This window comes from Schistocerca piceifrons, chromosome 1, assembly GCF_021461385.2.
Source record: "Schistocerca piceifrons isolate TAMUIC-IGC-003096 chromosome 1, iqSchPice1.1, whole genome shotgun sequence".
NCBI lineage: Eukaryota > Metazoa > Arthropoda > Insecta > Orthoptera > Acrididae > Schistocerca > Schistocerca piceifrons.
Window position 1 is genome coordinate 753,625,219 of NC_060138.1, and position 15,532 is coordinate 753,640,750.

The window sequence follows — 15,532 nt, forward strand, 5'->3', positions numbered from 1 at the left end:
TTGAATGGTTTTTGCTTTAGAATATCTGGTAACACAGATTGATTTTAAACTTTCAACTCCAGACGTATTGGAAGCTCCATGTTGAAAACGTATTTACTTCACTTACAACACTTCATATCGTTTAAGGTTCTGATTTTTCTGTTCGTCCAGTAATAGTAAATTTATTAATCTAACAACAGCTACTTTCCTGTTTTAGAAAATCAACCAACCATCTGAGGGGATGCCAAGATGATTTCTCCCTCCGTCTTCTCTTAGCGAGCTGGTTCTCAATTGATAACGAATTGTTACAGGCCAGCCTTTGTTCGTTCTCGCACAGACACATTTCCAGTACAAAATCTGGGGCTGGCACGGTGACGAACGCGCGTTCTGACGCTGCTCCTGTATAGCGGCCCTCGTTGTGACACTGACTGGCTGCTGCTGGTTGCAGACTGCCCGTTCCTGGTGTACGTGCACGGCGGCTACTGGCAGGAGCTATCGCGGGAGCTGTCCGCCTACTGCGTGCGGCCGCTGCACGGCGCTGGCATCGCCGTCGCCGTCGTCGGCTACGATCTCGCTCCACAAGGTGACGTATAAAGCCGTCCGTTCACTGGCCGACGTATCGGCGAACCGCCACGCTAAGCGGGTCAGCGACCCGTCTGTGTGTGTGCATACTGCGACTGCGTGATGAACCCTGCCCGAGCCAGTAGCGTGGCAGTTTTCACTGCGCCAAAACAGAAGGGAAAAAGACAGTGTCGTGTTGCAGATAGAGATTTGGACAGGTAGCAGAGCGCTGGTGGAGACGGAACTCGCACACCACAAAGGCAGACGAGTCGCCAAATGGGGTTGGCCGACTGGTCTAACTGCGAGTGGGCAGCTTAAGACAGTTTTTGGAGAAACTCTCATGTCATTTGGAATGTTTATTTCTGGGACTAACTGTTCCCAAATCGGAAGCCATCTGACTACCCTCCTAAACTATGATGAGAGACCCTTCACTGCATCCTGTATTCGAGGAACCTTTCCTGAACTCTTGTACATGCACAGTCCCAAGCAACCACTCTATCCCTGCCAACCTATACTCATCTTATGTGCTCTATTTCCTCTGAGAAAATCCTGTCGAATGAATCAATCCTTCCTCTGTACTAGAGCTGATAATTAATTTAGAGAGATCTACTTCAGTTTTACTAATTATCTATTCAAGCCACGACCGGTTTCAGGATTTTAAAATTCCATCTTCAGGTTTATGAAATTATTATATTTGGTAGCACATGACACGTGGTTGGATCAGTCAGTGTAAGAATTGTTATCATTGCATTTTGGTGGGAACTATCTACCGCCGGGGAGCTTCACAGCAGGAACGCCTACTACGACTACAACTGTGACTTACTGACGTGGCTGCATCTTATGTGTTACCAAATACAATAATTTCATAACCTCAAGTTAGAATTTTAAAATTCCGAAATCGCTCGTGGTCTGAATAAATAACTATTACAACTGAAGCAGATCTCTCTAAATTAATTATCATGCCTCTCAATTTCGGATGTCCCACATAGCAAATCTTCTGTACTAGAGACCACAATGCTGTCTCACGTCACTAACAACTGAACATTCGTAAACTCCTACAGGCAGAAAAAAAACAAGAACAGCGCCATGACTGATGACAAACAAGTACAAAACTCAACATTACACTACATATACACTAGTCAAAGATTTGGAAAGTACTCCATCGCGGTGCTTACAATACTCAATCACTTTCTGGCAGCCGTCGCAAAGCCTGCTAATCGTTTGTTATCTCTTAATTATTTTCAGTCCCTTCCTTCACTAACATCTAATCCGTTTCTCCAAGTTTTCAATGCACAGACAGAAAATAGAAAGACCCAAATACGCACTTCACAATGAGAGCATCCTAATATTTTTTAAATTTATTCTGAGTATATAACAAGTATGATTTCACTATTAATGCCCTGAAAATATTCCCCTCATATACAAGATTTTGACTCACAAATCAATGCGATCTGACATTTTTCTTTGAGAGATTCTAGATGTTGTACCTGGTGTTGCCTGGGTATGTGTTAGTTCCAGTTTTCTATTAGGCCACCTCCTCCTTCCCCTTATCTATCTCCTCCTACACCTCTCTCAGTCCACCTCTTCCTCCCTCCTTTCTTTGTCCATCTGCCCCTTCCCCATGCGTCCATCTGTTCCTGCGTTCTCTGTCCATCTCCTCCTCCCTCCTCTAATTCCACCTCATCTGCCCCTATGTGTGTTCATCTCCTCCATCAACCTCGCTGTCTATCCATCCCATCCTCCGCCCTTTTCTCTCCAAGTTATCACACTCACCTCAATAGGAGTGGATCTTTCTCCACAATATTTGTTTCCAGATCGTGACTAATATGTTTAGTAAATTTCACTGAAATCGCTCCAGGGGTTTAGGATGAGGTTTTTATCTGTGTCTTTGCCCGCGTATGCATTGTCAAATACGTTTCATACATATTTAACATATTTCACATGTATTTGTATACATATTTCGCCCATATCTCTAGCGAATTTCGCTCTGCAGTTTTATTTTCAGGTAAGTCAATGTTTATGAAGTCTTATCTCATGAACTATGTGGTGTACAATGATATAATTTGGCAGGTATATCTATTGTATATGTGGCTAGCGCCTGCGAAATGTATTGTGAATAGAATTAGTAGTAAAGAAATAATAAATTATAACGTTATACTTCACGTGGTAGTTTTACTGCACGAACAGCAAAAATATAGATTAGATTAGATTTACTTTCATTCCAATTGATCCGTAGTGAGGAGGTCCTCCAGGATGTAAAATATGTCAGAAAAACAATAATACATGACAAATATTTACAACTGAAACAAATAAGCTACTGTACCTTCCACAGATCCCAAGTGGGAGGATAGTCTTTTTTTTTTAATGAACACTATATGAAAGGATAATTTTAAAACACTCATTTACTAAGATCACATTAATGCACTGAACTTAAAATTAAAAAAAAAGGTAATTGCATATAGTCTAACAGAACTACTACAATACTTATTTGCAATGAACACATTACTTCACTGAAATGGTGCAGAAGTTAGAAAAATCAATTGGTTCTACTGAGAAATTCATCAATGGAGTGGAACGAATTGGCCACCAATAAATCCTTTAGGCTTCTCCTAAACTGAATTTCAATGACTGTTAAGCTTATAGGCTGCTGGCAAGTTATTGAAAATGTATGTTCCTGAATAATGCACACGTTTTTGTACAAGAGTAAGTGACTTTAAATCCTTGTGAAGATTATTCTTATTTCTAGTATTGATTCCATGAACTGAGCTGCTGGTTTGAAAAAGTGATATATTTTTAATGACAAATTTCATTAAGGAATAAATATACTGGGAAGCAGTAATTAGTACCCCTAGTTCCCTAAACAGGCTTCTGCAGGATGTTCTTGAGTTCGCACCACATATATTACACGTTTTTTTGCCCGGAAAACTTTAGCTTGTTTTGATAAATTACCCCAAAAAATAATCACATATGACATTATGGACTGAAAGTAAGCATAGTATGCAAGCTTTTTCATTTTTATATCTCCTATGAATGACAGAATTCGCATTGCAAATAGAGATTTGTTTAGATGCTTCAGCAGTTCTGTGGTGTGCTCCTCCTAGTTGAATTTATTATCAAGCTTTAATTCCTACAATTTAACACTGTCCACTTCTTCTATCTGCTTATCATCATATGTTAGGCGTGTACTCGTGAACACCGATTACAAGTTCTGAACTGCATGTGGTGCGTTTTTTTAAAGTTTAGTGACATAGAATTGGCTAGGAACCAGTGATTAATGCCCACAAGTATTTTATTAGCCGATCTTTCTAAGACTACACTTGATTTGCTATTTATTGCAATGTTTGTATCATCGGCAAACAAAACAAACTTGGTATCTGGTAATGTTACTGATGAAAGGTCATTGATATACACAAGAAAAAGTAAGGACCCTAAGGTGGAACCTTGTGGGACCCCACATGTAATTAGTTCCCAATTGGATGAGGCCTAATAGCTTAATAAATGTCTCTTTCCTAATAACACCCTTTGTTTCCTGCCAGAGATATAAGATTTGAACCATTCTGCAGCATTTCCTGTTACACCATAATATTCTAATATACTTAAAAGGATATTGTCATTTACACAGTCAAATGCCTTTGACAGATCACGGAATATACCATTTGCCTACCATTTTTGTCTAATGTATTAAGTACATTTTCACTGTGAGTGCAGATAGACTTCTCATTATCAGAACCCTTTAGAAATCCGAACTGCTACTTTGACAGTATGTTATTTGTGATAAAGCTGATTGTACATTACCTTTTCTAAAATTTTTGAGAATGCTGGCAAATGCGAAATTGGGCGGAAATTTGATGCTATTTCTTTATCTCCCTTTTTAAACAGTGGCTTAACTTCAGCATATTTCAACCATTCAGGAAGTATTCGACTGATAAACGACTGGTTAAACAGATGGCTTAATATGTTACTTAACTCAGAATCACATTTTTTAGTTAAATTTTTTGATATTTCGTCATACCCACTAGATGTTTTTGATTTTAAGGATTTTATGATGGACATTACTTCTGCTGGGGTAGTGAGGGTCAAATTCATATTATGAAAGTTACTTGAAATGTCTGGCCTGAGATATACTGTGGTAGCATCTACAGAACCTGACAACCCCATTTGTAGTAAGTGATGAGCTGTCATCATATGAACCAACAGAGCCATGAAATTGCAGGCAGCGTCCACATGATGCGTCTAGCCCAGCGATCGCAGAAAACACTAGTCTCTTTCTATCTCACCCTCCACTTGGGCATGTTACCTCAAATTGTCACTGCTCTGCCAAAAATGATGAATCAGTTACCTCGTAGGTACCGTATAGGGTACGGCGTGCTTTGCGCTATGCAGCTAAGAAATGTGGCATTCCTAGAAGACGAAACCCGTGCATACCGTCTTTGCACCTCGCCATCGACTTACAATTAATGTACAGATAAATGATATGGCAGACGTTTTCTGGCAAACGGCTTTTAACAGCTCGACTCATTGAAACGTTAGCTGCATGGATTTACCTATAAGAACGCCTTCGTTGAGCGTGCAAACCTTTGCCACGTTAACACCACAATGTATGCTAATTTTTGTCCCTCAGCGATGAAAAGATGTCGTTATTTTACTCCTAATGCAAACTTCTCCCTGCACCACATCACCCGTCTTTAGCACGACTCTTGAATCTGTCCTTCCCAACCAAATCCACAGACGACTTGAATCACACCTATTCCTTCCCAACACGAAGTAGCTCTTCCGTCACACATATTTCACAGACTACCAGATCTTCAATTTCACTCACTTACTGTCAACTGAACAAAAAAAGGCCCGCCTTTTTCCATCTTAGAAACAACTTTCAGTCGCAGATCGCATTCCGATATCCTTTTTTAAATCCCAAACCTACGATCTTCCAATTAATTATATCCACTTAGCTGCCTCCTTTGTGTCCCAAAATTATTCATATATTACAGTCAATCACAAACATTCCAACAAACCGCAGATTACCTCAAGGATTCGTAGGTGGTATACAAGATTCCAGCTTGTACGTAACTGGTACCAGTGTAAGACAACTGATAATGCACCAGTTCTAAACACCTGTCGAATGATTAATAACCTGTAAGCAGCTTAAAGATGGGTTAAAACACGTCGTTTATCAAGTGTATGGAAACCAAGGAGCGCCAGTCACAAGAAATGTTTTCTGCCACTTTTAATTTTTTGTCTTTCTTAATATACTGATATGTTCACTGTATTGAATTTTAGATTGTTTTGTTTACTTAAACTGTTTTCACCTTCCTTTGTTCTGCATTACAAGTAATGTGATCTACATAGTTACAAGCCGAACCACTTTTGTTACCAATGTGTATCTTCTTAGTGTACTTTCCCTTAATATTTCTAATTTCTAATTATTAAAGTGTATACCATTTCACCTTAATTGTTAGATGGGTTGTTGCTGTTGTTTTTGTTGTCTCCTACAGTCCGTAGACTGGTTTGATGCAGCTATCCGTGCTGTTGTATCCTGTGCAAGCCTATTAATTTCTCCGTAATTACAGCAATCAGCACCCATTTGAACCTGTTTACTGCACTAAAGTCTTCGTCTCCCCCTATAGTTTTATCCCCATACTTCCTCGCATTACCAAATTCACAATTCCATGATGCCTCAGGATATGTGCGCTATCAACCTATCCCATGTTTTAGTCAAGTTATGCCACAAATTTACTTTTTCTCCAGTTCGATTCAGTAGCTCCTCATTTGTTATTCGATGTACCCATGTAATCTTCAGCATTCTTCTACAACACCACATTTCAGAAGACTCTATTCACTTCTTGTCTGAACTGCTTATCGAGATTTCACTTTCGTACGAGGCTACACTACAGACAAATACCTTCATAAAATGCTTACTGATACTTAAACTGATGTTAGATAGCAGATTCATCATTTTCTCGCTGTTGTCAGTCTTCATTTTATATTCTCTCTACTTCGGACATCATATTTTGCTGCCCAAGTTGAAAAAGTCATCTAGAATTTTTCGTGTCTAATTCCCTAATCTAATTTCCTCAGAATCGCCTGATTTAATTCCAGTAGACTCCTTGCTCTAATTTTACTGTTGTTGACGTTCACTTTACGACCTATTTTCACGATACTGCCTGATCCAATCAACTGATGTTCTAAGGCATCTGCCGTCACTGACAAAATTACAGTTTCATCGATAAACCTCAAAATTTTTATTTCTCCCCCTTGAATTTTAGTTCTCTTTCCCAATTTCTCCTTCATTCCCTTTACGGCTTGCACAATGTTCAGATTTTCCCCCATTTCTTCTTTTCTTTCTATCATATTGTGCTTGGTTTGGTTCCTCTTATTGGGACCCTCTATATCTTCCTCCCACGTTTCAGCTTTCCTTTCCTTGCTCAGATGGCTACTGGCTTCATATAGCTACTTCTCATTTCTTCAAGGATATCTTTAACTTACCTAAAGGCGGCATCTATCTTTCCTCTAGTTATGCATGCTTCTAAGGCCTTCCCCCACCCCCCACCCCACCCCTCCCAAGCTATTCCTGGTTAGCCGTTTTGCACTCTCTGCCAGTTTCAGTTTTTAGACGTCTGTATTCCCTTTCGCCTGTTTCATTTGTTGCATTTTTGGACTTTCTCTTTTCGTCAATTAAATTCAATATCTTCTGTGTTACCCAGGGATGTCTACTAAGCCTTGTCTTTTTACTTATGTGGTCCACTGCTGTCTTCCGTAATTCATCTCTCAAAGCTATCTATTCGCCTTTTACCGTATTCCTTTCCCCGGTTTCAGTCCAAAGTAGTCTCATGCTCCCTCTGAAATTCTTAACAAATTCTGTTTTCTTTAGTTTATCCAAATACCACCTCCTTAATTTCCTATCAATTTTTAATTTCTTCAGTACTAATCTGTAATTAGTAATCAACAATTTTATCATGGTTTGGAGCCCCAGTCGTGTAATACTTCCGTCATTTGACAGTCTAGATCGTTTATTCTACTGTACAATCATGATTTCGGCCTTTGGCCATGTGAAGTACCACACTGCTGAGCATGATCAGACTTCTATAAACGAAGTCATCGTCGAAATATACCAAGTTTATTATATTTCAACTGTGACTTTGTTTATAGAAGTCTGATCATTTCCAACATTGTGGTACTTGAAAATGGTCGAAGACCGAAATCATGATTGTACAGTAGAACAAACAATCTATACACTCAAGTGCCGGAGCTTTAATAAAAAAAGACAATAACAACAAATTGTGGTCATCAGAGTCCACATCTGGCCCTATGTCTTACCATCATATAATCAATCTGAAACATTCCAGTGTACCAAGGTCTGTTACACGTACGTAACATTCTTTCATGATTCTTGTACCAAATATTAACACCTTGTGTCTTTAATTTTTCTAGAGCAACTGATCGTCATCTGATAGATACTCAGTTTTCTTTTCCGTTCTTCTGTTACCCTCGTTAGCAAGTTACATTCCTGAGCTGCAAGTTCATTGTGCGATAGTTCTCGTTTGTTTGTCCATGCTGTCTTCGGGATTGTGTGGATGGTGTTCCTCCGAAAGTTTGATGGCAAGTACCTAGTTTCACAAAGATTATACCCACTAGCTTGAATAACTGTTTGATTAACATTGCGCCACCCCCCCTGGCTAACGCCCCCTCCCTCACCCACTTATTTTGTAAATTATTTACAAATGTTACTTATACTTTCTGCCTTGTTTAATCGCAAATCTTTCGAAATCCTTCGAACTAGGATTCTAATACGTGGTCCCCTGTCTCTACCAGATCGACACACACTTTTCTTCTATCACGCCAGCAGAGAGTTCGTCTCACTGGTAGGGGCCTTCAATGTACACTGATGAGCCGAAACATTATGACCACCTGCTTAAAAGCTTGTTTGTCCGTCTTTGGAACGAAATACATCACTGGTTCTGCGTATCAAGGATTCGACAGTTTGTTAATATAGTTGTGGAGATATCTGGCATTCAGATGTCCACGGACAGGTCACGTAATTAGCGTACATAACAGGTCACCGTACGCGGGGATAGCGCCCGACAGCGATCAATATGGGCTCCGTACGATTCACATTAGGCGAATCTAGGCGCCGAGAAATAAGCATGAATTCAGTAGAATGCTCCTCAGACCGCTTTAGCACTGTTCTGCCTCCGAGACGCGGACAATTACAGTGTGTTACAAAAAGGTACGGCCAAACTTTCAGGAAACATTCCTCACACACAAATAAAGAAAATAAGTTATGTGGACATGTGTCCGGAAACGCTTAATTTCCATGTTAGAGCTCATTTAGTTTCGTCAGTTTGTACTGTACTTCCTCGATTCACCGCCAGTTGGCCCAATTGAAGGAAGGTAATGTTGACTACGGTGCTTGTGTTGACATGCGACTCATTGCTCTACAGTACTAGCATCAAGCACATCAGTACGTAGTATCAACAGGTTAGTGTTCATCACGAACGTGGTTTTGCAGTCAGTGCAATGTTTACAAATGCGGAGTTTGCAGATGCCCATTAGATGTATGGATTAGCACGCGGCAATAGCCGTGGCGCGGTACGTTTGTATCGAGACACATTTCCAGAACGAAGGTGTCCCGACAGGAAGACGTTCGAAGCAATTGACCGGCGTCTTTGGGAGCACGGAACATTCCAGCCTATGACTCGCGACTGGGGAAGACCTAGAACGACGAGGACACCGGCAATGGACAAGGCAATTCTTCGTGCAGTTGACCATAACCCTAATGTCAGCGTCAGAGAAGTTGCCGCTGTACAAGGTAACGTTGACCACGTCACTGTATGGAGAGTGCTACGGGAGAACCAGTTGTTTCCGTACCATATATAGCGTGTGCAGGCACTATCAGCAGCTGATTGGCCTCCACGGGTACACTTCTGCGAATGGTTCATCCAACAATGTGTCAATCCTCATTTCAGTGCAGATGTTCTCTTTACGGATGAGGCTTCATTCGAACGTGATCAAATTGTAAATTTTCCCAGTCAACATGTGTGGGCTGACGAGAATCCGCACGCAATTGTGCAATAACGTCATCAACACAGATTTTCTGTGAACGTATGGGCAGGCATTGTTGGTGATGTCTTGATTGGGCCCCATGTTCTTCCACCTACGCTCAGTGGAGCGCGTTATCATGATTTCATACGGAATACTCTACCTGTGCTGCTAGAACATGTGCCGTTACAAGTACGACACAACATGTGGTTCATGCACGATGGAGCTCCTGCACATTTCAGTCGAAGTGTTCGTACGCTTCTCAACAACAGATTCGGTGGCCGATGAATTGGTAGAGGCGGACCAATTCCATGGCCTCCACACTCTCCTGACCTCAACCCTCTTGACTTTCATTTATGGGGGCATTTTAAAGCTCTTGTCTACGCAAACCCGGTACCAAATGTAGAAAATCTTCGTGCTCGTATTGTGGACGGCTGTGATACAATACGCCATTCTCCAGGGCTGCATCAGCGCATCAGGGATTCCATGCGACGGAGGGTGGATGCATGTATCCTCGCTAACGGAGGACATTTTGAACATTTCCTGTAACAAAGTGTTTGAAGTCACGCTGGTACGTTCTGTTGCTGTGTGTTTCCATTCCATGATTAATGTGATCTGAAGAGAAGTAATAAAATGACCTCTAACATGTAAAGTAAGCGTTTCCGGACACATGTCCACGTAACATATTTTCTTTCTTTGTGTGTGAGGAATGTTTCCTGAAAGTTTGGCCGTACCTTTTTGTAACACCCTGTATGCTTCTGGAACATGACGTTTGGAAAGATATCAAAGATGAAGGGATGCATGTGGTTTGCAGCTGTCAGCGTGTCTTCCGTTACTGTCACAGGTCCCATGTAAGCGCAGGAGAATGTCTCACGTAACATAACGCTGCTCCCATCAACCTGTGTCTGTGGCGCGCTGCACGCTTCCAGCCACCGTTCACCTCGATGTCGGAGTTTGTGGAGACGACCATCGATCTAGTGTAGCAAAAATGTGATTCAGCCAAAGAACCGACACATTTCCATTAATCGACGGTCGAATCTCGATGGTCCCGTACCTACTACAATCGTAGTTGGGTCAACATGTGAAAACGTAGGTGTGGTCTACTGTGGAGCTCCGTGCTCAACAATGTACGATGAACGGTGTGTTCCGAAACACTTGCGCTTGCACCACCATTGTGCTCTTTCGGCAAAAATGACACAGATCACTATTTATCCTACTTTACAGAGCAGAGAAGCCTCCCAACCCCACGATCTGTAAAGAGTCGTGGACGTTCAACCATTTAGTGCCTAGTGGTAGTTTCACTGTCCTTCTACCACTTTCCATAGATACTCAAGACAGTAACACGTGAACATTCGACCAGCTTCGCCGTTTTCGAGATACTTTTTCACGGGCTGTGCTTAATAACGATCTGCCCTTTGTGAAAGTAGCTTACCTTAATGGATTCCCCCATCTGCAGTCCATATCTTCGCTAGGGTGATCCCCCGTCCGTGTCTGCTCCGCGTACATACTTTTGTTACCCCTCCATGGCCCGTGACGCCACCAGGCGGCATCCAGAGTGGCGGTGGGTAGTGGTCATAATGTTTTGGCTTATCAGTGGATTCATCTCACTTATCCGCTTCTCCTCTACGTTTAACAGTTGAACTGTTTCCTTTGCTTCCGACTTCTCCGCAAGCTAATTTGACTTTTTCTATTTGCTGATTCTGTCCTTACGACAACCATTCCCTTTTCGATTTCTTCGCATTCTTTCTAAAGCCATTTCGTTTTAGCTTCCTTGCATTTTCTATTGATTTCAGTCATAAGTAACGTGCACTGCTGTACTCCATTGCTTTACCGAACAGTTTTTTGGTTGCTTAATTCATCGATCTATTGAAATGTTTGTTCCGTTACTGAAAGTTTCCTCCTTATACCTTTATTAGACCACCCAGCTCCTGTGATTATGGTATAATATTATATGCAAAACTTTTTGAGGAATAGATTCTGATGATGGGAACTGGCATTCACCATCCAATACTCCACATTTGACAATTTCAAAAGGCTACAGAAGTACAGCATGAATTAACTGAAGCAATATATTTTTGAGGCAACACCCGGTTTCAAGTCTCCCTTTGCAAATTAAATGTTGTGGCAACAACATCATATTCATAAAGAAGGTGCTTCCAATGATTTTATCCTCTCTTTTAGACATGTTTCATGATTACGATTAAGTGTGCATTCTTTTACAATTTAACTTATCGTCTGTTTTTATTTTGCTTTTCTTTGAATTTTCTTTTGCAGTGAATGTATTGGACATCGTGGAACAAATACAGGCTGCTGTCGAATTCGTGCTGAATTTCGCCCAGAAACGTGGTTCGAGGTATGTAAATTTTCGGGGTGACAATAGCTGTCTCTTATATGATGTAATTATTAACGTATATGGAGAGTATGAAGCAGCTAGGCAAGTCCAACGTGAGAAGAAGCATTAAGGTTACTCAATCATAAAGAAGAAGATGATTTATCTACGTTATTTGCGGGGAACAGCAGCGAACAGATTTCTTTTAATAACTTTCAAAAAAAAAATCAAATTGCTCTGAGCACTATGGGACTTAACATCTGAGGTCATCAGTCCCCTAGAACTTAGAACTACTTAAGCCTAACTAACCTAAGGACATCACACACATCCATGCCCGAGACAGGATTCGAACCTGCGACCATGGCGGTCGCGCGGTTCCAGACTGAAGTGCCTAGAACCACTCGGCCACAATGGCCGGCTTTTAATAACTTTTTTTTTGCTGTCTGATACTCGCGTAAAATCGTCAGTACCTAAGCCAGTTTCAACTGATGATCATTTTCAGTAGCCCGTGGATAGTTCTTGCCTCTGACTGCATCAACGTATGTGAGGAGTTGTCATTTGTGTTATGCTTTTATGAGGACTCCTATCTTATTACTTAACCATTTAAGAAGAAAATACATACGAGCAGGGTCGTACGCAGAAATTTATCCAAAAGGGGCCAAGATTCGAAACTTGTCATTTGGACATTGTTGACTCGGCGAGAATTTGAAAATGTGTCATCTACAAGAACTAAATGTGACAATAACTACACACAATTTACTCTGTCTCAAAAGATTAGTAGCTGTCCGCTTTCTATTTTAAGGTAGATTATTACCTTGGCGGTAAGCATATTTCAGTAGTATATGTGACGTACATATTTTTATTATGTTAATATGAATATGGATGCCATCTTTTTCACTCATCAATCTGAAACTTTATTCTCATGTAATTAAATCCATGGGATACAACGAGTTACGACATAAGGTTGGGAAATACTGTACCAAAAAAAATAATTTACTCATATTCCCAAGCCATAAACAGAGCTCTGCGTTGCATGTGAAGAATGTGTGCCTCTGAGCTACCATAAGTCACCATGGAAGCTTGTCGTACGTACATGTGTAACAAAATTAAAGTGCCACTTCTTTGAAACGCCGTCATTTTCTTCCATTGCGATAGAGAAGTTCGAAATTTGGCTCGGCCGTGCCTACAACATTCCTCTGAAATGGTGCAAAAGCGTGGGGCTCACTTCAGCTTCGGGCTCGGCGACTCGTCACACAGCAAGATGTCGACACATGAAAAAAGAAAGGAAAGAAGAAAAAAGTCAGGTCTCAGAAGTTCATCTGAGGTGTAAGGCGAGTTAAGGACGTCACATTCGTACGAAATTTCACTACAGATCTGCCAAACGCTATCATGGACGTGTCAAACCATGGGAAGGGCGTCATACCCGTTATTACTCTTACCTTACGTTTTCTCTTGACGCCTCTACGACAGGGATCAGAATCACGACGTCCAGCGTTCGAATCACGTAGTTTTCTTGTGGGAGACCTAGGAAAACATTTCGGACACACCGCTGCTCAGAATCGACAATAAAAAACGCCACGTTGTGTAATAAAGGGAATGGATGAAGCCACCTCTTCCCTTGGTAAGTTCATTTTCACACATTTCGCGGTGGAAAGCGACAATTTGCAGTGCGATGCAGAACAGGACGACTTTCTTGACAAATTCCGACATTTTACTGACACCCCATACGATTCGACCCCTCTCTAAGGACAACGCAGGGCTACAATCCCATTGAATGTCATCCAATCCCTTTGTAGTGCAGCATGACTGCAATTTTTGCTCAGGTACACAGAGTGGGACCATTAGGGATGGTACAAAACATTCGACGAAATATGCACATGGCCGAAGCAGAAAAGGGAGTTTATTCGTATTCACCCCTCCCTTTCGCGCCGACCTGTAGCAAGTTCATAAGGGAAGCACGACATTGATACATCCGTGAATAAAACGGCAACAGGTCCTTCTAAGACACCCTGTTTGGCAACACTCTTGATACCACCTGTACAGTTCTGTGGGACACTTTAAAAATATCTCTGTATTCAAACACTCATACATCGATCCCTACACGCCAATAGGACAGGCAACCCTCTCAGCACCAGGTTCCGTCGGGCGCATGCAGAATCTGAGGGGTATTGAAAGGGTTTCCTATTGCGGCAGCGGAGTTGCACCGAGGGTGCTGCCGAACTGGGGGCCTTACAGGGACCTTCGCCATGTTATTAGCACTTGTGACAATGCCTCACCCTCCGCCCCCCCCCCCCCTTCGTCCCCTCTTCCCCTCCCCCCTCCAATGCACACTCCAATGCAGTGTGCGGAAAAGGAGGGATGAAAAAGGGTAGACAAAACACATTTTTCTGCTTCGCATCACGGTCAGATTTCGTCTAACAGTTTGTAACGGTCACTAATGGTTCCATTCTGTATACCAAGCCAGAACTTGCGGACATACTGTATTCCAAAGGGATCAGATGATGTTCAATCAGATTGCAACTCCTTGATGTCCTCAGAGAAGTGTTGAATTGTCTAGAGTATCAGTATTTCTAAGTCTGTCAAGAATGTCCCTCTGTTGCGCAATGCACCGCTAACTGTCGTTTTCGAAAATAAACTTACCAAGGGAAGGGGTGGTTTCCTTCATGCTCTTTATGATACATTCTGTCCGCCCCTGGTAGCTGAATGGTCAGCGTGACTAATTGTCAATTATCTGGGCCCGGGTTAGATTCCCGGCTGGGTCGGGGAATTTTCTCCACCCTGGGACTGGGTGTTGTACTGTCCTCAAGTCGATGAAGTGGAGTCAATTTGAAAGACCGGAGTCCGGGGAACGGTCTGCCCGACGGCGGGCCCTAGCCATCCGATTATATTAAAAAGTTAAAATGATACATCATGAGAATTTTGGTGTTGATTACGAGCAGCAGAGTGTCAGGAATATTTTTCTCGGCTCCCATAAGAAAATTGCGTGATTTAAATGCTGGGTATTTTGGTACCGGCCCATGCAGCAGGGGCGTCAAGAAGAGGGGTGAGATATGGGTAAGGGCAGTTATGTCGACCTTTCCATGTTGTGACAGGTCCACGGTAGCGTTGAGTGGAACTGCAGTCAAATTTTGCGCCAATGTCACATCATTAACCCACCTTACACATCACAGGAACTTCTCAACTCTGGTCCTTTCTTTGCTCATGTACATGCCGCTGTTTGCGGCGTCGTCGTGCCCGAGGGTGACGTCGCAGAGCACCATGCTCTTGCACCTTTACTGAGGAAGGCTGTATACATCTTCAAACCAAATTTTCAACTTTTGCGTAGTAATGGGTGGAAATACTGTGGTTTCGAAAAAGTGGCATTCTTATTTCATTGCATAGTGTAGTTGCACAAGACAGCGGCTTTGGCTTTATTCAGGCTGTGATTCTGAATTTGACGACTGTACGTTTTGTTGCTGTCTGGCTACGAATTAGAGAAGTTTTCCGAAGCAGCTCGGCTGTGAGCCTTAATAGCCGCAAAATTTTGACCACACTAATTCACTTTCCAACGGGAGTAGTGAAGATCGAGCTTTTAGACTTTAGCTTGAGGAAATTCTACGTTGCCGAGAGTCCCCAATGAGTGTGCGT

At 42.0% G+C, this 15,532-nt stretch overlaps 2 protein-coding genes across 3 annotated transcripts in view; one reads left to right on the top strand and one right to left on the bottom strand.

The window, feature by feature from the left end:
- LOC124712121 (waprin-Thr1) overlaps positions 1-15,532 on the bottom strand; it is a 176,125-nt gene that overhangs the window by 113,969 nt on the left and 46,624 nt on the right. The gene's annotated exons all lie outside the window — the stretch shown is intronic.
- LOC124712104 (kynurenine formamidase) overlaps positions 1-15,532 on the top strand; it is a 42,136-nt gene that overhangs the window by 20,386 nt on the left and 6,218 nt on the right. For both annotated transcript variants that reach the window (XM_047242405.1, XM_047242412.1), the window contains 2 exons: positions 428-562; positions 11,851-11,929. In XM_047242405.1, the coding sequence (XP_047098361.1) occupies positions 428-562; positions 11,851-11,929 (214 nt within the window). The remainder of the gene's footprint in view (positions 1-427; positions 563-11,850; positions 11,930-15,532) is intronic.